The sequence below is a fragment of the Ornithorhynchus anatinus genome, chromosome 14 (assembly GCF_004115215.2).
Source record: "Ornithorhynchus anatinus isolate Pmale09 chromosome 14, mOrnAna1.pri.v4, whole genome shotgun sequence".
NCBI lineage: Eukaryota > Metazoa > Chordata > Mammalia > Monotremata > Ornithorhynchidae > Ornithorhynchus > Ornithorhynchus anatinus.
This window is the reverse complement of record NC_041741.1, coordinates 16,244,760-16,268,297: the sequence shown is the minus strand read 5'-3', so window position 1 is coordinate 16,268,297 and position 23,538 is coordinate 16,244,760. Positions and strand designations below refer to the sequence as shown.

The 23,538-nt window shown below is 50.3% G+C and overlaps 1 protein-coding gene across 9 annotated transcripts in view; it reads left to right on the top strand.

The window, feature by feature from the left end:
- The window catches only part of GRIP1 (glutamate receptor interacting protein 1), a 295,062-nt gene extending 272,350 nt beyond the window's left edge, over positions 1-22,712 (top strand). For 5 of the 9 annotated variants that reach the window (XM_029078767.2, XM_039914128.1, XM_029078770.2 and 2 more), the window contains 10 exons: positions 513-658; positions 4,819-4,963; positions 6,146-6,285; positions 7,026-7,223; positions 8,743-8,899; positions 10,797-10,908; positions 11,007-11,051; positions 13,233-13,460; positions 18,773-18,919; positions 22,040-22,712. In XM_029078767.2, coding sequence (XP_028934600.1) covers positions 513-658; positions 4,819-4,963; positions 6,146-6,285; positions 7,026-7,223; positions 8,743-8,899; positions 10,797-10,908; positions 11,007-11,051; positions 13,233-13,460; positions 18,773-18,919; positions 22,040-22,276 — 1,555 coding nt within the window. In that variant the 3' untranslated portion in view covers positions 22,277-22,712. The remainder of the gene's footprint in view (positions 1-512; positions 659-4,818; positions 4,964-6,145; positions 6,286-7,025; positions 7,224-8,742; positions 8,900-10,796; positions 10,909-11,006; positions 11,052-13,232; positions 13,461-18,772; positions 18,920-22,039) is intronic. The other 4 variants (XM_039914131.1, XM_039914130.1, XM_039914129.1 and 1 more) reach the window with 2 other exon arrangements.
- The last annotated feature ends 826 nt before the right edge of the window (positions 22,713-23,538 follow it).

The following is a 23,538-nucleotide window of genomic DNA, read 5'->3' as shown; positions in this document are numbered from 1 at the left end:
CTACAGGAGACAGGGACTGGGTTCAGTGTGCTTCTATTGTATTTATTCCAGCACTTGACACATGTCTGTCCTATGCTGTTAAGTCATTTCCGACCCACAGCGGCACCATGGACACATCTCTCCCAGAACGCCCCACCTCCATCTGTAATGGTCCTGGTAGTGTCTCCGTAGAGATTTCTTGGTAAAAATCCAGAAGTGGTTTACCATTGCCTTCCTCCGCACAGTCACCCTGAATCTCGGCCCTCGATTCTCTCCCATGCCGCTGCCGCCGCCCAGCACAGGGGAGTTTTGACTTGTAGCAGATTTTTTCCAAAAAAATCCCAGAGAGAGGAGTTGAAAATAATGGAACCGTCCTGTGGCAGCCGTTAAGGATGCTTTAGCCTTAGTAGAGTGCCCCAGTACTTTAGCCCAGTGCCTGCCACGTATTCAGCACTTACCAAAAACCAGAATTTTTATTCTAATTAATTTGTGTGGAGTTAACGGCCGTGTGTGACTGCCCCTTTGGTCGCCAGGACCGGGACCCTGGAACTGGGCGATAAACTCCTCGCCATCGACAACGTGCGCCTGGACAACTGCTCCATGGAGGACGCGGTTCAGATCCTCCAGCAGTGTGAGGACCTCGTGAAGCTCAAAGTCCGCAAGGACGAAGATAACTCTGGTAGGTGACCCGAATTGTGCCACCACTGTGTTTTCTTGTCTTGTGCCGTCGAGTCGTTTCCTACCCATAGCGACTCCACGGACGCATCTCTCCCACAACGCCACGCTCTCCATCTGCAATCGCTCTGGTAGTGGATCCAGGGAGTTTTCTTGGTAAAAATGTGGAAGCGCTTTACCATCGTCTCCTTCCGCGCAGTAAACTTGAGTCTCCGCCCTCGACTCTACCATGCTGCTGCTGCTGCCCAGCCCTGGGGAGTTTTGACTTGTAGCAGATTGCCTTCCACGCGCTAGCCCCACCCAACAAACATGGGTCTCAGGGACTGTGTCCAACCCGATTGCCTTGTATCCTCCCCAGCGCTTAGTACAGCGTCTGGCACACAGGAAGCACTTACCAAATACCATAATTATTATTATTATTATTATTATTATTATTATACTCTTTTGCTTCCCCTACCCAGTCCCCCATTTGGCGGCAAGAGCAAATTCCGCTTGGGAATTGAGCCCAAAGTTTTTCATTCGGTTAAATAGGCAGCAGTCGGTGGGCCTGAAAACAACACGGCCAGTAAGTTATGGGGCAATTTTACATCTGTTCTCTTCCGTCGTTAACTTTCTTAACTAGAGCCGAGCAGAGCAAACAAGGAGTCTGTGGTCTCCTTTCATGTCTCTTGCTAATAGTCAGGCTCCTTCTGTCGGGACATAAAGCCTCCTCAGCATGTCCTTCCCATCTGCTTCGCCTACCCCATCTTTTGGAGTCGATGCTACTTTTGTCTTTCTCAAAAGGTTGCTTTTTCCATCGCCCTTCTCTCTCCCTTCCAGCCGTGAATGGCGATGGTAATTAGGCCTTGAACCAGAGGTTCGAAGTGCTCTGCAAATGTACCTGCTATTAAATTCTAAACGTCACCTCCCGGCATGCAGTCGAGGAGCCAGAGAAGTTAAAGATTAGAGATGAGGACAGCACTTCGCCTATAACAAGTTTTTAACAAATACCACAATTATCATGCTCAATTGATCAGTGGTATCTCTTTAATACTCACTGGGTGCGGAGCACTGGACTCAGCACTTGGGAGAGTACGGTGCGATGGAGTTGGCAGTCGCGATCCCGGCTCCCAAGCTTATAGTCTACACTGTAGATACAATATATGCAGATCGGACACAGTCCCCGCTCCCCTCAATCCCCACTCTGTAGACAACACCACCATCCTTGTATCGGTGGCATCATCCTCGCCTCAACTCTCTCCTTATATCCACATATTTGGTCAGTCACCAAATCCTGCCAGTTCTAACCTCACGACCTCTCTAGAACTCACCCTTCTCTCTCTATCCAAACTGTCCTCCAACCTGGTCCATATCCCGCCTCAACTACCTTATAACCTCCTCATTGACCTCCCTACCTCCAGCCTCTCCCCTCTCCAATCCGTACTTCCCTCTGCTCCTCGGATCGTTTTTCTACATAAAACATTCGGTCTGCGTTTCCCTGTTCCTCAAAATCCTCCAGAGCTGCCCCTAAACTCCTGAGCGGCTTCGGACCGCAGTGCGTAGGTGACAAAGAAGAGAAGGATAATAGGGTGGGGAGATGAGAGGTTAATCAGGGAAGGCTTTCTGGAGGAGATATCTTGCCGACGTCTCGCCCGTGTCCTGCCTCTGGCTTGGAATGCCCTCTCTCTTCATATCCGACAGACGATTACCCTCTCCACCTTCAAAGCCTTATTGACGACACATCTCCTTCAAAAGGTGTTCCCTGACTAAGCCCTCATTTCCTCTTTTCCCACTCCCTATGAAGTGCTTCCTATGTGCACAGAACTGAACTTGGGATTCATTCATTGGGTCATATTGATTGAGTGCTTACTGTGTGCAAAGCACTGTACTGAGCACTTGGGAGAGTACAATATAACCATAAATAGACACGTTCCCTGTCCACAATGAGTTTATAGTGTAGAGGAGAGGACAGTACAACAGAATCAGCAGATTGTTCCCTGCCCATATCAAGGTTACAGCCTAGAGGCGATCTTACATTAATATCTGTCTCCCGCTCTAGACCGTAAATTCACTCTGGGCAGGGAACGTGCCTGACCACTCTGTCGTATTGTACTCTCTCGAGTGCTTCGAACAGTGTTCTGCACATAGCAAGCACTCGAGTGATAGTGATAATAATAATGTTGGTATTTGTTAAGCGCTTACTATGTGCCGAGCACTGTTGTAAGCGCTGGGGTAGACACAGGGGAATCAGGATGTCCCACGTGGGGCTCACAGTCTTAATTCCCATTTTACAGATGAGGTAACTGAGGCACAGAGAAGTTAAGTGACTTGCCCACAGTCACACAGCTGGCAAGTGGCAGAGCTGGGATTTGAACTCATGACCTCTGACTCCAAAGCCCGTGCTCTTTCCACTGAGCCACGCTGCTTCTCTTCCACGCTGCTGCTTCTTCATCTTTGAGTGGTGCCATCAAACGAACAGTCCCGCGGCAGTTGAACAGCGAGATGTCATCTACCGAAGCCCGGCTTTTTAATTAGGGAGGGAGCGGAGACATTCAACCGCTCAAATTAAATTATTCGTTAATAAATTGACTACTCGGTTCAAGGAAATGTCATCATGGGTGATGTGCTCCTAACTTTCCTCCCTCCCCCTCCATTCCTTGCCAGATCCGCCTACTTGACAACATGGATGTGTTTCAGAGCCCCGCTACCCTCCTAAATTATGATGATGATTATTGTTATAGAATCTGGGTAATGCTTCTCTGAGTCAGGCAATGTTCTAAGCACTAGAGAAATCCATTCTGAACCTCCCGGTCCCAGGCAACGTCAGCCTCCTTCCCTCGGTTACGTATGTGGGATCTGGGCAAAAAGTCCTGCCCAGTAAGGCTGGATCAGAGCGACATGTGCATCTGTGATAGAAAATCTAAGGCCGATCAGCCAAAGCCTCTCACCGCACCTGAAGGATGGGTGCGTCTGAGATGTCATCTCTGGAAGGGTCCCTCATACAATCACATTTATTGAAAGCTTACTGTGGACAGAGCACTGTACTAGCGCTTGGGAGGGTACAAGCAGTGAGGCTCAGTGGAAAGAGCCTGGGCTTGGGAGTCAGAGGCCATGGGTTCGAATCCCAGCTCTGCCACTTGTCAGCTGTGTGACTGTGGGCAAGTCACTTCACTTCTCTGGGCCTCAGTGACCGCATCTGTAAAATGGGGATTAACTGTGAGCCTCACATGGGACAGCTTGATTACCTGGACCTCCCCCAGCGCTTAGAACAGTGCTCTGCACATAGTAAGTGCTTAACAAATACCATCTTTATTATTATTATTACAATACCACAGTAAACAGGCACATTCCCTGCCCGCAATGAGCTAATTTCTCAGCTCCTGTCTGGCCAGATGGATTTCTTCCCATTGCCTCTTTGGTGTCTGCCACATCGTAAGCGCTTGACAAATACCATTATTACTGTTATTATTCATTCAATCATATTTATTGAGCACTTACCATGTGCAGAGCATAGTACTAAGTGCTCGGGAGAATACAGTATAACAATAAACAGACACATTCCCTGCCCACAACGAGCTTACAGTCTAGAGGGGGAGTTGGACATTAACAGAAATCAATAAATTACAGATGTGTACATAAGTGTTGTGGGGCTATGGTGGGGGGATGAATAAAGGGAGCAATCCAGGGGGATACGGAAGGGGGTGAGAGACAAGGAAAGTAGGGCTTAATCAGGGAAGGTCTCTTGGAGGAGATGTGCCTTCAATAAGGCTTTGAAGTGGGGGGATAGTCATTGTCTGTCAGGTTCATTCATTTCGATCGTATTTAACTTCTCTGTGCCTCAGTTACCTCATCTGTAAAATGAGGATTAAGACCGTGATTCCCATTTGGAACAGGGACTTTATCCGACCCGATTTGCTTGTATCCACCCTAGGGCTTAGAACAGTGCTTGGCACAGGATGTTTAACAGATACCACAGTTATTCTTATTCATTCATTCAATCATTTACTGAGTGCTGTACAGAGTCCTGTACTAAGCGCTTGGAAAGTACAATTCGGCAACAAATGGAGACAATCTCTACCCGCCAACGGGCTCACAGTCTAGAAGGCCCTTACGGGGTGCGGAGCGCTTAGTGGGAGAGTCTCGTGGAAGAATCTAACAGGCGCATCCTCTTTGTATTTGTTGCAGATGAACAGGAGAGTTCCGGAGCTATCATTTACACGGTGGAGCTGAAGCGTTACGGAGGCCCCTTGGGCATCACCATCTCAGGGACCGAAGAGCCTTTCGACCCCGTCATCATCTCGAGTCTCACTAAGGGAGGACTAGCGGAAAGGTAGGCCCCCAGCCAACCACCCCCTCCCAGACTTTAAGCTCGGTGGTTCTGTTTATTGTCGTGCTCACTCTCCCAAGCGCTTAATATAGAGCTCTGCACAGATCACTCGATAAATACGATTGATTGAATGAACGAACCACCCGCGGCCCCTTCCACAAGCTTTCCCGCTGCACTGACGGGTCTGTTTGTTTTCTCCCCCACCCGGGACCTTTCCCAAGCTCTTCCGAAGGAAACGCTTGGCTTGGGGAGTGTGTGGAAGACCTTTGTCCCCCCCCCAACCTTTCTTTTATAGTCAGAGATTGATTTTGGCTCAAAACAAAACCCCGACAGTCAAAAAGTGGTGCTACCGTTTATTAATTTTTGATATATTTTTTTTAAATAACAAAGCTGCTTTGTGGGGGTCTTACAAAGAAAATATCTGAGAGCTGGGGCTGCCGACTAAATTGAATCTAAAGGAGCCCAGATCCTGAGTGGTCTCGGAGCAGCTGGCTAAAGGCATGGGCAAGGTGGCCTCTCTGGGACTCGGAGCCTTCACCGCCGGGGTTATTGAACCTCACGCTTGATATTGTCTTCTCTGTTGTTTTATATTAAGATTATTTCATTCATTCAATCGTACTTATTGAGGGGCTTACTCAACTGAACTACCACTGTACTAACTGCTTGGGAGAGTACAAAATGACAATCAACGGACACATTCCCTGCCCACAGTGAGCTTACAGTCTGGGGGGAGACAGATGTTAATATCAATAAATAAATTACGTATATGCGCGTAAGTACTGTGGGGCTGGGAGGAGGGGATGAATAAAGTCAGGTGACGCAAAAGGGAATGGGAGAAGAGGAAAGGAGGGCTTAGTCGGGGAAGGCCACTGGGAGGATATAACCCTTCATTAAATAGGTTTGAAGTGGGGGGAGAGTCATTGTCAGATTTGAGGAGGGACTCATTCCCTGCTCACGAGGAGCTTGAAGCCTAAAGGGTCCGTGGCTAAACTCTTTACCGTGTATTTTTTTTTTTTTGCCAGCACCTAGTACAAGTAAGCACCTAATCAATGCTGTTAGTACTACTATCGAGCACCGTTACGTACAGTTACTACCCCCAGTACTAAGACGGCCCGTCGGGGAATCGACGAGAGGTGAGCCGGGTGGAGGCCGGAGCGTTCCCATCGTTACCGTTTGTCGTTTCAGGACCGGAGCGATCCACGTCGGAGATCGCATCCTAGCCATCAACAGCAGCAGCCTGAAAGGGAAGCCTCTGAGCGAAGCCATCCATTTGTTACAGATGGCGGGAGAGACGGTCACCTTGAAGATCAAAAAGCAGACTGATGGTGAGAAGCTCCTTGGCTAGGCGGCTACTTTTAGATCGATCACTGGTGGGTTTTTTTTTGGTTTGTTGTTGTTGTCTTTCAGGGTCCCTATTAAGCGCTGACTATGTGTCAAACGTTGTTTTATGCACTGAGGATGTAAAATCGGATGAAGACCGTGAACGCCCTGTGGGACGTGGATTGTGTCCCACCTGATTAGCTTGTATCTATCCCAGCGTTTAGGACGGTGCCTGGCGCATAGTGACTGCTTAACAGTGAGGCTTAGTGGAAAGAGTCAGAGGTCGTGGGTTCTAAACCCGGCTCCTCCACTTGTCAGTTGTGTGACTTTGGGCAAGTTGCTTCACTTCTGTGTGCCTCAGTTACCTCATCTGTAAAATGGGGATTAAGACTGCCAGCCCCACGTGGGATGACCTTATAACCTTGTATCTGTCCCAGGGTTTAGAACAGAGCTCGGCACATAGTAAACACTTAACGGATATCATTTTCTTTCTGAACAAACACCATAGACAAAGAGGAGCTTACGGTCTCGAGGTCCCAAGTGCACTAGGTAACACAAAAGGGAGGGGAAATGAGGGTTTAGACAGTGAAAGCCCATTGGAGGAGCTCAACAATGACATTTACTGAGCACTTAGCACTTACTGAGCGCTTGGGAGAGTCTAATAGAGTTGATCCTCAGCAAAGGGAGATTGCTGAGGGAGAACTGACTTGGCTAAGTAAGTCCTCATCATTTCTTGTCGTTCTAGCCCATTCAGCCTCGAGCCCCAAGAAACTCCCCCTTCCCGGTCATTTGAGCGAACTCAGCGACACCGAGGATGGCACCTCAGCCTCTCTGAAAGCAGGCAAGCTGCCCGACCTTTACTCCACCACCACCGTACCCAGCGTGGACAGTGCTGTTGAATCGTGGGACGGCTCTGGCATTGAAGCCAGCTACGGCAGCCCAGGTACCCCCGGGACCCTGGTCCCACTGCTTGGTGTCCTGTTGTGACTAACTCATTCATTCATTCGAATTTGTTGAGCGCTGACCGTGTGCAGGACACTGTGCTCATCTTCCTCCAATCCTCATCCCGGGCTCTGGGAGGAAAATGGGCCAATGGGAAAGTACCGGAGAATTAGCAGCATGGCACAGTGGTTAGAGCATGGGCCTGGGAGTCAGAAGGTCATGGGTTCGCATCCCAGCTCTGCCACTTGTCTCCTATGTGACCCTGGGCAAGTCACTTCATTTCACTTCTCCGGGCCTCATCTGTAAAATTGGGATTGAAACTGTGAGCCCCACATGGGACAGGGACTGTGGCCAACTCGATTTCCTTGTATCCACCCCAGTGCTTAGTACAGTACCTGGCACTTAACAAATAGCATCATGGTTATTATTATTATTATTATTGTTATTCTACTTGACCGCGAGCTCCATGTGAGACAGGCCTGTATCTGGCCTGATTAGCTTGTATCTATCCCAGCAATTAGAACAGCGTTTGACACAGAGTAAGCACTTAAATCCCAAAACGAAACAAAAAATAAAACCCAAACCCCAAGACTGGCGAACTGCCACTTTCCATAGTATCTTTGGAGATATCGTAGGTGAAAAATAGGTCTGCTTCCACCCCATCCAGCTAACACGTCATCAGACCTATTGCTTTTTGATTCTTTTTTTAAATGATATTTAAGTGCTTACTATGTGCCAGACACTGTACTAAGCTCTGGGATAGATGCAAGCTAATCAGGTTGGACGTTGTCCACGTTCCATGTGGGACCCACAGTCTTAATCTCTAGTGTACAGATGAGGTAACTGAGGCCCAGAGAAGTGAAGTGACTTGCTCAAGGTCACACACGACGGACAAGTGGTGGAGCCAGGATTAGAACCCAGGGTTTTCTGACTGAGGCCCATCCTCTATCCACTAGGCCACAGTGCTTCTCAGCATTGACTATTAAAGCCTTCCAGTAATAATATTCGGGTTACTTATTAGGCGCTTACAATGAGCTTTGCACTGGAGTAGATACTGGATAATCAGATCGGAATCCGTCCCTGTCCCCATTTGGGGCTGCCAGTGTTACAAGGAGGAAGAATAGGTATTTCACCCCCACTGGACAGATGAGGAAACCGAGGCCCCGAGAAGTTGAAAGACTTGTCTGCGACCACACAAACGGGCGTGTTGTGGAGGGCGGGATTCCTCCCCGCACATAGGCAGGCTCTAACTCACACCCCTAGACCGTAAGCTCGTGGCGGGCAGGGAGTGTTTCCATTCTGTTGTGGTCTTGCCCTCTCCCAAGTGTTTAGTCCAGTGCTCTAGGCTCATTGTGGGCAGGGATTGTGTCTGTTTATTGTACTTTCCCAAGCACTTAGTACAGTGCTCTGCACACAGTAAGCTCTCAATAAATGGGATTGAAGGAATGACTGTTCTGCCCAGAGTAAGTGCTCCATAAAAGCGGTCGTTGGATTGACGGGCTGATGGATGACTTTTTTAGGCTGCGGCTTCCAAGCTTCGGGATACGGCTTCAACGCCCACGAATGGAGGAGCCCGAAGCTGAGGGACGGGGCGTCGCCGGTGCCCAAGCCGAGGAGCCAGACGTACCAGGACCGGGGCCTGAACGACCACCAGTGGGGAAGACCTTCCGCCAGCGGGTGAGAGCATTGCCTGGGTGGTCCTACCCCATCAGCGGGGGCTTCAGCTAGGAAAGGCAGACCTTTATGTATAAGATGGCTTCACGTGGAGACCAGTCACGGCCGAATGGTTAGAACCCAGGCCTGGGAGTCAGAAGGACCTGGGTTCTAATCCCGGCTCCACCACTTGCCCGCTGTGTGACCTTTGTCGAGCGCCTGGGAGAGTACAGTCTAATTATCTAACAGACGCATTCCCTGCCCACAGCAAGCAATACTCAGGTGGGAATTAGAGGTGGTCTCTGTTCCTTGGGGGCTCATAATCGTACAAACCTAGGGCCCAAAGAGTGTGTTTTCATTCTTGAATGTGTCCAAGTTTAAAAGAGTGGGCATTTTCTAAACATTGTTAAAGTCACCTCACTGCTCTGTGCCTCAGTTACCTTATCTGTAAAATGGTAGTTATTATTAATTATAATTGGGACATAAGTTAAGCACCTACTATGTGCCAGGCACTGTACTAAGCACTAGAGTGGCTACCAGCAAATCAGGTTGGACACAGTCCCTGTCCCACATGGGGCTCAGAGTCTCAATCCCAGTTTTACAAATGAGGTAACTGGGACACAGAGAAGTGAAGTGACTTGCCTAAGGTCACCCGGCAGACATGTGGCAGAACTGGGATTAGAACCCAGGTGCTTCTGACCCCAGCCTCACACCCTATCCCTTAAGCCACGCTGCTTCTCAGTGCTAGCGCTCAGAGCATCATGCTTCTTTGGCATGAGCTAAGGCGGCCTGGCGAAGCACAGGCTGGGAACTGAGAACCAGGTTCCCTTGGCTCCTCCCTCTCCAGGTGCTTTCCCGTTGCCTGATCTGACCACCACTTAGGGATTCTGGAAATAAGAGAGGACACCTGAACCCAGCGTTTGAATGGAAGAACCGAATCCAGGAAGCCCCCGTGCGGGCGAACACTCGAGTTGTCTAAAATCTCCCGGGGTCTGAAAGGTGCCCGGGTCTTGCCACCTGCTTATCCAGTCACCCTCCCGAAGCTTCCTTTGTTAAAGCCGAAAGAACCCGAAGGAGAAGCAGCATGGGGTAGTGGATGGAGCACGGACCTGAGAGTCAGGACGTCACGGGTTCCAGTCCCGGCTCCAGCCACTTGTCTGCTGTGTGGCCTTGGGCAAGTCACTTCACTTCGCGGTGCCTCAGTTACCTCATCTGTCGAATGGGGATTGAGACTGATAGCCCCAACTTGGGACTGTGTCCAACCCCATTTGTTTGTATCCACCCTAGCACTTGGTACAGTCCCTGGCACATAGTAAATGCTTAACAATTACCATTATTATTAGTAGTAGTAGTCCCAACCCTTAACAAATACAGCAATAGTAAAAACAAATGGGGAAGCAATGTGGCTCAGTGGAAAGAGCACGGGCTTGGGAGTCAGAGGACATGGGTTCTAATCCCGGCTCCGCCACTTGTCTGCTGTGTGACCTTGGGCAAGCCGCTTAACTTCTCTGTGCCTCAACTCATCTGTAAAATGGGGACAAAAACTGTGAGCCCCACGTGGGATTACCTTGTATCTACGCCAGCGCTTAGAACGGTTCTCGGCATGTAGGAAGCTCTTCAGAGATGCCATAATAATAATTATATATTACTAATTGGTAATATCCCCAACCCCTGGTCACCCGACTTGCCTCCAGACGGTTCAGTGTCAGGGCTGGGCTGAGAACCGATAGCACCTCGGGGTTGCAAGCGATGGCTCAGCTCCCGAGCCAAACTGTTCATCGTTGGTTATCGTTCCGGGGCCGGGGCCAGCATCCGCCCACCGAGTCAATCCCTGGAGCTGCTGCGGCTCCTTCGGCAGGAAGCGGGCGGGCGGTTGACACCGGGGCGGGCGGCCTGACCCCTCCGCCCTTTGTCCCCACAGCTCGGCGGGACCCCCGGACGGCGCCGAGGGGGAGCAGGAGGAGAACTTCTGGTCTCAAGCGCTGGAGGACCTGGAGACCTGCGGCCAGTCGGGAATACTGCGGGAACTGGAGGTAGTCCATTAACCCTCTGCCCTCCCCTTCTCTTCAGTTGCTCTTCAGTTTGCCTCTGTCGCACCAGTTCATTGAAAAGCTTTAACCCCTTTCCACAGGAGAAAGCCGACAGGCGTCTGTATTTGCGAAACATGACTCTCTTGGTACCTACCCTTTCTGTTTATATTTTTGCTTGTGAAGCTGCCTCTCCCCGCCCCCGTCCCACCCTCCAGAGAGCCTTTCGGTTGTATCGAACACCGTTGGAACGATCGAGTCCCCCTCCCTCCCCCGCCACCCATCTCCACCCCGAGGCTTGTGACTTGCGGCTTCCGCCGTCGGACACGGCTAACGCTGACTGCTGCACACGCGGCGTTTGGGTCCGGGCGGGAGGAGGGTTCCCCAGCAGCCTCGGCGCTTCTTCCCGCCCTCCCCCGCGCCCCGATGCGGTTGCTTCCTGACGTTTCCCCCGGCATGATGCGGGGCGGACCTGGTGCGGAAATCCCGTCGACTGTTAAGGGGAACATAAGAGGAACTCCCGTCAGCTGGCGTTCCCAGCTGAGCCATCTTTTATTTTTGGTAAACGGTCAGATGTTCCCCGTCACCTCTGACCGCTCGCTCGTGGCAAATCAGGCTCGGAGGCACCGTCGATTGGAGGTCGGTGCGGGTGGGGGAGGCCGGCTTCTCGAAGCAAAACGATCGAGACGATTCCGTCGTTTTCCCAGCGTGGCCCCGGAGGGTGCTAGAACGTTTCCTTTTATGTTCTCTTGAATGTCCCGAGCCGCTGAACTGGCAGAATCTCATTTTCATTTGGGCGTTGGATGGAGTCCTTTAGTGACCGTAAGGAATGCGAATAGCACAGCTGGGGAAAACCTCGGCCATTCTAAGTAATTCCCCGCCCTCGGATCATTTCGCTTCTCCCCTGCATGCCCGGAGGGTAACCGGGATTCTCAAGAACGTTACTCGCAAAGAGGAGCGTAAAGGAAATGTGTCCGTTCTGTAGACTCCATAGCTCCGCCCGGCATGGTACCACAAGGCTTCTGACTTTGGTTTCCATTTCTCAGGGCTCAGTTCAAGGTCGTGGAGGCGGTTAACAGATCCTGGCCCGTGGGAGACCTAAATTGGCATTGCCCTCTCTGGTCAAGTGAAATTTTTGCGAAACATAGAATGGCCACCCTTCTTTCCATTAGCCCTTCCCTCGTTTCAGTTTTGAAATCGACTGCTGAGGGGAACTCAAAGAGACCCACGTCCACAGACTCTAGTGGAGAGGGCCTGGGAGTCAGGAGGTCTCGGGTTCTAATCCCGGCTCCGCCACTCATCTGCTCTGTAACCTTGGGCACTTCACTTCTCTGGGCCTCGATTCCCTCATCTGTAAAATGGGGAGTAAGTGTGGGAGCCCCATGTGGGACAGGAACTCTGACCAAACTGATTTGCTTGTATTCCCCCTGTTCCCTGCCAGAGCTGTGTGGTGCCTGGCACATAGTAAGGGCTTAACAAATACCTCAAATATTATTATTATTATTATTATTATTAACAACTCTAAGACACCGGAGCTGAATTGTCACCTGGGTGGTTCCGGATGGACGCAGCCCCGCTTTTGAACTAGCGGTTTTGTCCAGGTGGCCTGTCCCCCAGGGAGCAGAGCGTACTGGACCCCTGGATGGCTTTCTCCTCCCCGGTCCCTTCCTTTGGCATTAGGACATAGCAAACGTCCCCTCCGCTTGGTGGCCACCAGACGTGACAGTAGCCCCTCTATTCTTCATCAGTCATCGACGGTAGTTCCCAGAAAGAAACGTCGCACCGTCGAATCTAGCTTTAATGTCCGAACTGCCAGAGAGAGCTCACTGGAACTCTAGCAACCTCACGGCTCTCGGGCTTTATCTCCGGGAGGTAGCGGGGGTTGGACTGTGCCCCTCGCCAACGTCGCCCCGTTTGGGTAGCACGGCCCGTTGGCTTATCCATTCTCCGGCCTTCCGCTGCGCCCTGAAGCAATGGATGGATGAGTGGGAGGAGGGGTAGGTGGGCGGGTGGATGTGTGGCTGGCTGGATTGGTGGATGAACGTATGGATGGATGCATTGGTGGGTGGGTTTACAGTTGGGTGGATGGATGAGTGGCTGGCCGGCTGGTTGATGGATGGATCGGTGAGTGGATGGATGAATTGGTGGGTGGGTAAATGAACTGATGATTGGATGGGTGGATCGATTTATGGATCGAAGGGTGGCTGGTTTGGCAGCCGGTTGGACGGACGGACAGACGGATTGATTGGGTGTGGGCCCGGGGAGAGTGGTGCCTCGGTGCGCGAGCAGCCATTTCCCGAGTCCCAGGCTTCCCTCTGTCGACACTGCAGGCGACCATGATGTCCGGGAGCACGGTGAGCCTGGACCCCGAGGCGCTGCCGGTGCGCGGCCCGCTGGAGCGCCAGGCCAGCTTCCAGGAGCCGGGCAGCGCGCGGCCTCACTACGCCCAGCCCGCGCGGAGCAACACCCTGCCTTCGGACGTGGGCAGGAAGTCCGTGGCCCTGAGGAAGATGAAGCAGCAGGAGATGGCGGCCCCCACCCCCGTGGAACTGCACAAGGTCAGAAGCCCCGCCGCCGGCCGGAGGGAGACGCGGTCCAGAGAAAGAGGCGATACTTTCTCGCTAATGACGCTTCGGGCCTAAACCTCCGTCCCGTCTCCCCGGGCTCCGTCCGGGGGGAGAACTGCCGGGGACGCGTTGGCCGCGGGTCGGGAAGCGATGTGGATATACCTGTGGGGAAAATGTATTCAGTCGTATTTAGTGAGTGCTTACCGTGTGCATAGTACTATACAAAGCGCTTGTGAGGGTACAATACAACATTGAACAGACACATTCCCTTCCTACAGCCAACTTGTATTTGTCAGCGGTCTAGGATTTGATCTTCTTTTCCGACTCTGGAAAATGCAGCAGCATTGCTCAGTGGAAAGAACCCGGGCTTGGGAGTCAGAGGTCATGGGTTCGAATCCCGGCTCTGCCACTTGTCACCTGTGTGACCGTGGGCAAGTCACTTCTCTGTGCCTCAGTTGCCTCATCTGTAAAATGGGGATTAACTGTGAGCCTCACTTGGGACAACTTGATTACCTTGTATCTCCCCCAGCGCTTACAACAGTGCTCTGCACGTAGTAAGCACTTAACAGATACCAACATTATTATCATTATTATTATTAGACACAGTCTCAGCCCACAATGAGTTTACGGTCTAGAGGACCCCTAAAAGGAGCCTACAGAGCCCTGGCCCTTGAGATGCTGTCAGGGAAACGGAAGCAACAAAGCACTCCTGTCCCTGCCGCTTCTTCGCAGAGCTTTGGGAGAAACAGCGCAGCTCCTCTTGCGAGAGGAAGTCAAACGAGCTCCTTTTCAACCTTGCGGAGGGCAGAGGCGGGTCCGGAAACGAGGCAGAGAGTTTGTGTTTTCTTGGGGGCATTCGCAGAGGAGCGGGTGGGGTTCGTTCAGGTCTGGAAGGTTTGTGTTAGAGGGAGAAGAGCGATTTGGGCTGGGGGGTGGTGGAGGGGTCTCCCTAACCCGGGCGGCAGAAGCAGTTAAGCCCGAGGGCGGCAACCCACCCCGTGCTGGGGAGGAAGGGTCCCCGTGATCAGCCCTGACAGGGGTTGGGAAGGAGAGAGAGAGGGGAAGGTGGCTGGGTCTTGCCCAGGGCGGCCAAATTGAGGATTTAGTCTTTCCACCCACACAGCGTCTCTGGGTGGACTGAAGAGTCCCCCAAGCTGAGCTGCTGCAAAAATCTTCCTTTGAGGGCCTAAAGGAAAATCCCCGTCCGCCGGTGACCGAGGCCAGAGGCTCAGATGGGGCCTAGTCAGTCAGTCAATCATATTTATTGAGCACAGGCACTGTACTAAGCACTTGGGAGTGAGCAGTAGAATAGAACGGACATATTCGCTGCTAGTGGCTAGAGCCCGGGCTTAAGGGTCCGGAGGACGTGGGGTCTAATCCCGGCTCTACCACCTGTCTGCTGTGTGACCTTAGGCGAGTCCCTTTTCCTCTCTGGGCCTCAGTTCCCTCATCTGTAAAATGGAGATTAGGATGGTGAGCCCCTTGAGCCACACGATCTGTGTCCAACCTGATTAGCTTGTGTCTACCGAAGTACAGTGCCTGGCACACAGTAAGCACTTAAATACTAAGAAAAAAAGTCACTTCCCTTCTCCACGCCTCAGTTCCCTCACCCGTAAAATGGGAATGAAGACAGTGAGCCCCAGAGATTATGTCCAACCTTGCATTCATTCAGTCGTATTTATTGAGCGCTTACTGTGTGCAAAGCACAGTACTAAGCGCTTGGGAGAGTACAGTGCAACAATGAACCGACTGTACTCTCAATGATTGTCCCGGCCCACAGCGAGCTCAGTCTAGAGGGGTAGACGGAGAACCTCATAAGCTTGTACCTGCCTCAGCGCTTAGTCCAGTGCCTGGCACACACAAATACCAACTGAAAAAAGAAATGGAAAAGGCAATCTTGGGAACTGTGGCTCCATGGGGCCCCCTCTGCCAAGCTACTCTTCCCCTGACAGGCACTGCTTTTGATGGGAGCAGCTCCAGAGCCTTCCACCATTCTGTGGCTCTTCGTGCCCCTCATCATAGATGACAGTCAGATAAAGGCTGGTGTAATCAGTCAGTGGTATTTATTGAGCGCTTACTGTGTGCAGGACACTGTACTAAGCGCTTGGGAGAGTACAGTAGATCGGAGTTGGTAGACAGATGCTCCACCCACAGCGAGTTTACAGTCTGGAGGATGAGCTTATGTCCGGGAGACGGCGGGAGGAATGGAAAAGTACCTCACCAGCTTGGAGAAAACGACACCTGGTCCCCAGAAGAAACTGCGATGAGGTTCACTTCCCCTCTTTGATGCCACGGTTATTGTTTTAGTTTTGATTAGCGTGTTGGCTAATTCTGTTGGATTGTGCCCTCCCAAGAGCTTAGTAGAGTGCTCTGCGCGTAGTTAGTGCTCAATAAATGCCATCGATTGATTGAATGAAGAAATAAGAACATACTATTTTAGATTTGCTTTAAAAAAAAAAAAAATGGGGCTGCAAACTCCACCTGGTGGGGGGAAAGCAGAACGGTAGGTTGAATGACCATGTCGTGGCTTCTGTCCCGGGGAGCTTTATGACGGGCTGGACTCTAATAATACTAATAATAGTAATTAATAATAATAATAATGTTGGTATTTGTTAAGCGCTTACTACAGTGCTCGGCACATAGTAAGCGCTTAACAAATACCAACATTATTATTATTATTATTATTACTATGTGCAGAGCACTGTTCTAAGCGCTGGGGTAGACATAGGGGAATCAGGTTGTCCCATGTGGGGCTCACAGTCTTAATCCCCATTTTACAGATGAGGTCACTGAGGCACTGAGAAGTGAAGTGACTTGCCCACAGTCACACAGCTGACAAGTGGCCGAGCTGGGATTCGAACCCATGACCTCTGACTCCAAAGTCCATGCTCTTGCCAATGAGCCACGCGCTTACCATGTGCCATGGTATTAACCGCCGGGAGGGTGGATACAGGCAATTTGGGTTAGACACAGTTCCTGTCCCACGTTGGGTTCCCCGTCTTAACCCCCATTTTACAGGTGGGGGAACTGAGGCCCAGTGAAATGAATTGCCCAAGGTCACACAGCAGAAAAGTGGTGGAACGAGGACTAGAGCCCAGGGCCTTGCTCTATCCACTAGGCCATGTTGATATTCTTATGGTTCTGAGGTTGGCGGCCCTGGTTTTCTCCAGGCGGTAGAGTTAAGACGTAAGCCAGCATGTCCATCACTGCCCTGGACCTGCCTCTAGTATAGTTCATTCATTCAATAGTATTTATTGAGCGCTTACTATGTGCAGAGCACTGTACTAAGCGCTTGGAATGTACAATTCGGCAACAGATAGAGGCAGTCCCTGCCCATTGACGGGCTTACAGTCTAATCGGGGGAGACGGACGGACAAAAACAATAGCAATAAATAGAATCAAGGGGATGGACATCTCATTAACAAAATAAATAGGGTAATAAAAATATATACAAATGAGCGGACGAGCACAGTGCTGAGGGGAGGGGAAAGGAGAGGGGGAGGAGCAGAGGGAAAGGGGAGAAAAGGGGGCTTAGCTGAGGGGAGGTGAAGGGGAGGCAGAGAGGGAGCAGAGGGAAAAGGGGAAGCTCAGTCTGGGAAGGCCTCTTGGAGGAGGTGGGCTCTCAGTAGGGCTTTGAAGAGGGGAAGAGAGTTAGTTTATGCCCACACTCCCTCCCCGTCTCCCGACCCAAGCCCCAAGGGAGGCTGGTAGAAAGCTGCAGACTTCTCAAGCCACCTAAGAGGGAAAGCTGTACTCCAGACCTTTCCCTTTCTTTCTTTAATAGTATTTGTGAAGCACTTGCCATCTGTCAGGGACTGTGCTAAGCACTGGGGTAGATCCAAGCTAATCAGGTTGGTCACAGTCCCTGTCCCACGTGGGGCTCTCAGTCTGAATCCCCATTTTACAGATGAGGGAACTGAGGCACAGAGCAGTGAAGTGTCTTGCCCAAGGCCACTCACCAGGCAAGTCGTGGAGCTGGGGTTAGAACCCATGTCCTTCTGACTCCCAGGCCTGAGCGCTATCCGCTAGGCCAAAATTTCCCCCTCATTAGAATAGTCATAATGATAATAATGGTGGTATTTGTCAAGCACGTACTCTGTGCCAACACTGGGGAAGGTAGGAAACAGTCCCTTTTCCCAGGTGGGGCAAACAGTCTGAAGGAGAGCAGATATTTAATCCCCATATTACAGGTGGGGAAACTGAGGTCCAGAGAAGTGAAATGATTTGCCCAAGGGCAAGCAGCAGGCAAGTGTCAGAGCTGGGATTAGAACCCAAGCTTATGGACTCCAAAGCCAATGCTCTTTCCACTGACTGTAAGCTCACCCCTCTTGGCTTGTAAGCTCGACGTGGGCAGGGACTGTGTCTGTTTATTGTTGTGTTGCACTCTCCCAAACTCTTGGTACAGTGCTCTGCACACAGTGAGCACTTAATAAATACGATTGAATGAATGAATAAGTAGTTGGGAGCTGTGTACCCCTCCTCTCCCCCAGTCCTAGCCTGGCCCTTACCCAGGGACGGGCTAAGACAAACAAAAGTCTGTTTGCAAGGCTGGCCACCTCACCTCACAGAGAATGTGTCTTTTATTGTTATATTGTATTCTCCAAAGCATTTAGTGCTCTGCCTAGAGTAAGCACTCAATAAATACAATCGACTGACTCTTGTTAGAAGCAAATCGGAAACCGTTCTATTCATTCATTTGGGAAGGGGTGGAAGCAGCTTCCGGAGAGAATGTGTCTGTTCTATTGTCAGTTGGACGTATTTAGTGAGCGCTTACTGGGTGTGTAGCATTGTACTAAGCGCTTGGGGGAGTACAATATAACAGACCCATTCCCTTCCCACAATGAGTTTATAGTCTAGAGGAGGTGACAGATGTCAATATAAGTGAATAGAATTACAGATATGTACATAAATGTTGTTACACCATACTCTCCCAAGTGCTTAGACCGCTCTGCCTACAGTAATAGTAATAATAATGGTATTTGTTAAGCACTTCCTATGGGCCAGGCACTGTATTAAGCACTGGGGTGGATTCAAGCAAATGGGTTGGACACAGTCTCTTGTCCCACGTGGGGCTCACAGTCTCAATCCCCATTTTACGGACGAGGTAACGGAGGCACAGAGAAGTGAAGTAACTTGCCCAAGGTTACACAGCAGACAAGTGGCAGAGCCAGGATTAGAACCCATGACTTTCTGACTCCCAGGCCCATGCTCTATCCGCTACGCCGCGCTGCATCTCTAAGCGCTCAATAAATGCCATTGATTCGATCCATCTTTTCTGTTGGTTGGTGCGCCCCTTCCTCCAGATCACTTTGTACAAGGACTCGGACCTGGAGGACTTTGGATTCAGCGTGGCCGACGGGCTCCTGGAGAAAGGGGTGTACGTGAAGACCCTGCGCCCCGCCGGGCCCGGAGACCTCGGCGGCCTGAGACCCTACGACAGGCTCTTACAGGTCAGAGCCCCGTTTTTCGGCCTCCCCGGCCAGGTCTCTCCGTGGATGCGTGGCAGACAGTCTTGGCTTTCCGCTTAGGTTGATCTGGGGACTAAGAGCTCTACAGAGAGTGGAAGGATATGGACATACTGTGGGGGTGGGCTTCAGAGCAGTTTTCAGACGAATGGGAAAAGGCGGACATATAAGTTCCATCTGCACTCCATCTCTTCTCTCTAAGCTCCACCTTCAACTATTCTCATCCACTGGCTCCTCCCACTCTGCTTTCCTCCTAAAAAAAAATCTTCTCGACCTCCCCCCCCCCCCCCCCCCCCGCACCATCCAGCTAATGCCTCATTTCCCTCCTCCCTTCCCTTTTCTCTCCAGCCCCGCTGGACTATTTTGTGAGCCTCCTGGCAGCCCTCCCGGCCCCCCGCCTCTCCCTTCTCCAGGCTGTTACTCCACTGTGCCGCCGAGATGGGTTTTCCCGAACCATCTCCCCACTCCTTAAAACCTCCAGTGGTTGCCCATTTCTCTCTGTCTCAAACACCAAATCCCGACCATCAGCTTTAAGGCAATCAACTCTCTCCCCCTCTTCCTCTCCCACCACACCCCAGCCTACACTTTGCTGCCTGCAAGGGCGGATCTACACCCTGTGTGTGCTTCACTCTCATGTCTGTTTGCTTGTAATGGCATCTAAGGGCTTCCTGTGTGCCAGACACTGTAGTAAGCACCAGATAGATCAGGTTGGACACAGTCCCTGTCCCCCGTGGGGCTCACAGTCTTCATCCCCATTTTACAGATGAGGTATCTGCAGCCCAAAACAGTGATGCGACTTGCCCGGGATCACTCCAAGGACAGGGGGTGGAGCAGTGATTAGAACCCAGGTCCTTCTGCCTCCCAGGCCCAGGTCTATCTGCTAGTTAGCACTGCTTCCCATCCTTGCATGTGTCTCCCTTCAATCAGGTCACTTGTCTCCCTGTCTCTGTAAGTCCTTATAAAAATCACTTCTCCTAAACCACCCATTGCAGCCCTTCCATTCGTGTCTTCGCCCTATCCCTCCCTGCAGATAGGACTCAGCCACAGATCTTTAAATTCCGTTGTTCTCTGCTTCCTATAATGAATTATAGTGCGTCTCCCCCAGCTAGATTTTAATGTCTGTGAGTGCAGGCGTTATGTCTACTAAACTTTCTGACTGTATTTTCCCGAGCCCTTAGTGTAGTGCTCAATTAATGGTACTGTACTGACTGACGGAGCTAGGAGGAAGGAGATATGTACGTGAGTTACCGTTAGGTTAAGTTATGGATGAACGTGCTTTGGAAGGTGACGAGTTACCTAGAGACAGGAGGAGGGTAAAAAACAGGCAAAATTAGAAATTTTGGGGGGAAGCCCCCCAAGATGTGGTTTCAAGGGAGCCGTGTGGTCTGTCGAGATAGGAACAGAGGGTGGGAGTGAGAAGTTGGCAACGGGAGAGATGCGAAAAAGGCACAGCAGGGAGGTTGGAGGAGAGAGAGAGTGGGAGATGGGCAGAGAGAGTCTGAAAGCCAAGGGCCAGGAATTTCTGCTTGGTGGTGCGTTTTGAGGCATGGGGGAAACGTATGCGCGATGCAGTTTTAGACTATCGACCCGGAAGGAGATTGATAGAGTGGCCAGGCCGAACCGGAATAGGTGTGAATTTCAGAAATGTTGTGAAGTAAGAACTGACGGGAAACGATGTGGGGATTGAGACGGAAGAGCGGATGATAATAGCGAGGTTGAGGGGAGGGGAGGATGGTGGCATTTATTGACTATGAGGGGAAAATTAGCAGGAGGAGAGAATGTGGAAGGTTAGATGAGGAATCCGGTTGAGAACAAGTTGCACTTGAGTTGTTGGGAGGGAGATGGGGGCCAGCAAGGTAATTTGGGAACCACAGGAGTAGTTATAGCCGATGATTGAAAAGAGGAACCAGAAAGGAACCTGGAGGGACCCCCCCCCACCCACCCCAGCTTCTCCCACCAAAGCTTTCTCTCTGTATCCAGCAATACTGATTGTGCTGTTTTTTGGTAAGTGTTTATTATGTGCCAAGCACTGTTCTAATTAGTGGGGTAGATTCGAGGTAATCAGGTAGGGCACAGTCCCTGTCCCACCTGGGGCTCACAGTCTTAAACCCCATTTAAAAGATGAGGTAACCGAGGCACAGACAAATGGTGGAGCTGGGTCTAGGACCCATGATCTTCCACCTCCTAGGCCCGTGCTCTATCCACTCTGCCATGCTACTAAAGCCTGGGGGAGAGTCAAGATAATCAAGTCCCACATGGGGCTCCCAGTAAGTAGAAGGAAGAACAGGTATTGAATCCCCATTCTGCAGATGAGGGAACTGAGGCCCAGAGAAGCAAAGTGACTTGCCCCAGGCCCCCACAGCAGACAGGTGGCACAGGCGGGATTAGAACCAAGCCCGTGCTCTTTCCTGTAGGCCATGTTGGTTTGCTGCTCCTTACCAAGGTTTGGGTGCTCTTCCCGGTCAAGCTGTGGTATCGGGGTGCATCTCTACTGTGTCCAGAGCCCCCTGCTGAGTTAGTAGACACAAACCTACCTTCTGAGGGCTTACGGTCTAACAGGATGGATTATCCCGAGGGCTCGCGTGGTAGTCTAGTGTGGAGCGGAGGCGGGAATCCACTAGATTCGCGGTTGGTGAGTTTTGATGCTGACCCGCCCAGGCACCTTGCGAAGAAACAGAAAAATCTACTCTAGGAGTCACCACAGTGGCTTAGTAGGAGATGGAATTTTCTTATTTTTCAGGTCATAGGGTGAGGCTCTCCCACCTCTCCACGCCTGCCCATGCTCCCCCCAGCCTTTTTTCACTTCCCATCCCTTTACACAGGATGTGCACGCTCACCCCTGTTCTAAATTTGCATCCCATCCTCATTCCTACTCCCTTTCTGGATTTTAATGGGAAAAAAATTCCAGCCTTTTCCTATTCTTACCCTCTTTGGTGGCCATGCAGAAAAGGCAGCTGGTGAAGCAAGTGATACTAATAAAGTGCACTAATCCATTTGAAAGCGATTTCTGATTTTTAACCTAAAGTCTCTATATTTTCCATGACCTTTTGTATCTGAGTAACCAAAAAAAAAGTTTTGGGTTTTTGTTTTCTTTTGCTTTTTCAGGTTAACCATATCCGTACCAGAGACTTTGACTGCTGCCTTGTCGTACCTCTTATAGCAGAATCCGGCAATAAACTGGACCTGGTCATTAGCAGAAACCCATTGGCTTCTCAAAAAGGGGTTTCGGGGCAGCCACAGACTTTAGCTGGAGCGGAATGGAGTGATCAGAGCCATGCTTTCCTTCCACCAATTGGACGCGCTCACAGTTTGGAGATCAGAGAACCCACCAACACTTTATAGCAAAACTTTAGCCCCTGGGACAAAGACAATGTATACAAGGTGCTAAAAGATATAAATATATATCCCTTGATGATTTCTGTGAGTTAAGACACAGGTTATCCTACGTGGCATTAACCATAAGCACAGGTCCTTAAATGTCGGCTTATGTTACTTCTCCTTCTTTCTAAAATTAGGTGTTTGGTGCCCGCTTGGCTATGCGAGCGGTTGTTTCCTGCCCCTTGTCAGAGAAAGACTAATGGGCTTTGAAATATTTAGTCCCTGAAAACTCATCTTTATCATTAACTTCTGAAAGAGGAAGGTATTTTCTCTCTCCATTTTTTTTTCCCCTAAAATATCCATTAGGAGAGCTGATGAGAAGGATCTCTCGTCGCCGCTGGAAGATCTCTCGAAGAGAGTCGGAGGCCGCACCAACAGGGATTTTTGCGAACTAAGAATTGGCCCGATGGGAAGGGTGAGAGAACAGTTAGTACTATTCGGTTGCTTTAGAGGGCAGTGGGAGATGGAAATGCATTGCCCGAATCAATCAGTCAAATGGAGCTGAAGTTCTGCTAATCCCTATATGCAACAAAATATCATTCGGGAGGTCTTATGACCATTAAAATTTTTTAAAGTAGTTAAAACTTCTGATAATTAGTACTGTTGGGACAAAAATCCATTTTTTTAATTATAGTATCTGTTAAAGCGCTTACTATGTCAGGCACTGTTCTAAGCGCTGGTGTAGATACGAGCTAATCAGATCGGACCCAAGCCCTTTTCCCACATGGGGCTCACAGTCTGAGAGGTGAACTAAAATGAAAAGAGAATGCAGTGAGAAACGAAGGCAGTTTACGCAAAGCATCGTAATGCCAGACAAATCAAATTTTGGCCACCTCTCTTGGCTTTGTCAATTATAATTCAAGACCAACAGGTTTAAAATACCTGTTTTTATAACTTCCTCACCAACCACCTTTTTGTTCTGAGCCACGCCCCTTTTAGAAATTTAGAAACTGTAAATACATTTTGCAAGAGGAAAAAAAAAAAAAAGATTCTTTCCACCCCTCAAAAGCAATAAAATGACACGGTTGCTTTTATGCTCACCAGCAGCTGTTTTCATTTGTTTGTATTTTGAGTAGTTGCTGTAATGACTATTTAGTGAATATAAAAGATGCTAGAGATGTATACTGACTAGAAACTTCATCTATAAGCGATCATTTTCTTACCTTTTGGTTAATGTCAATAATTCAGACACCACTTAGCAAAAGTATTTCTTAATATTATATTCC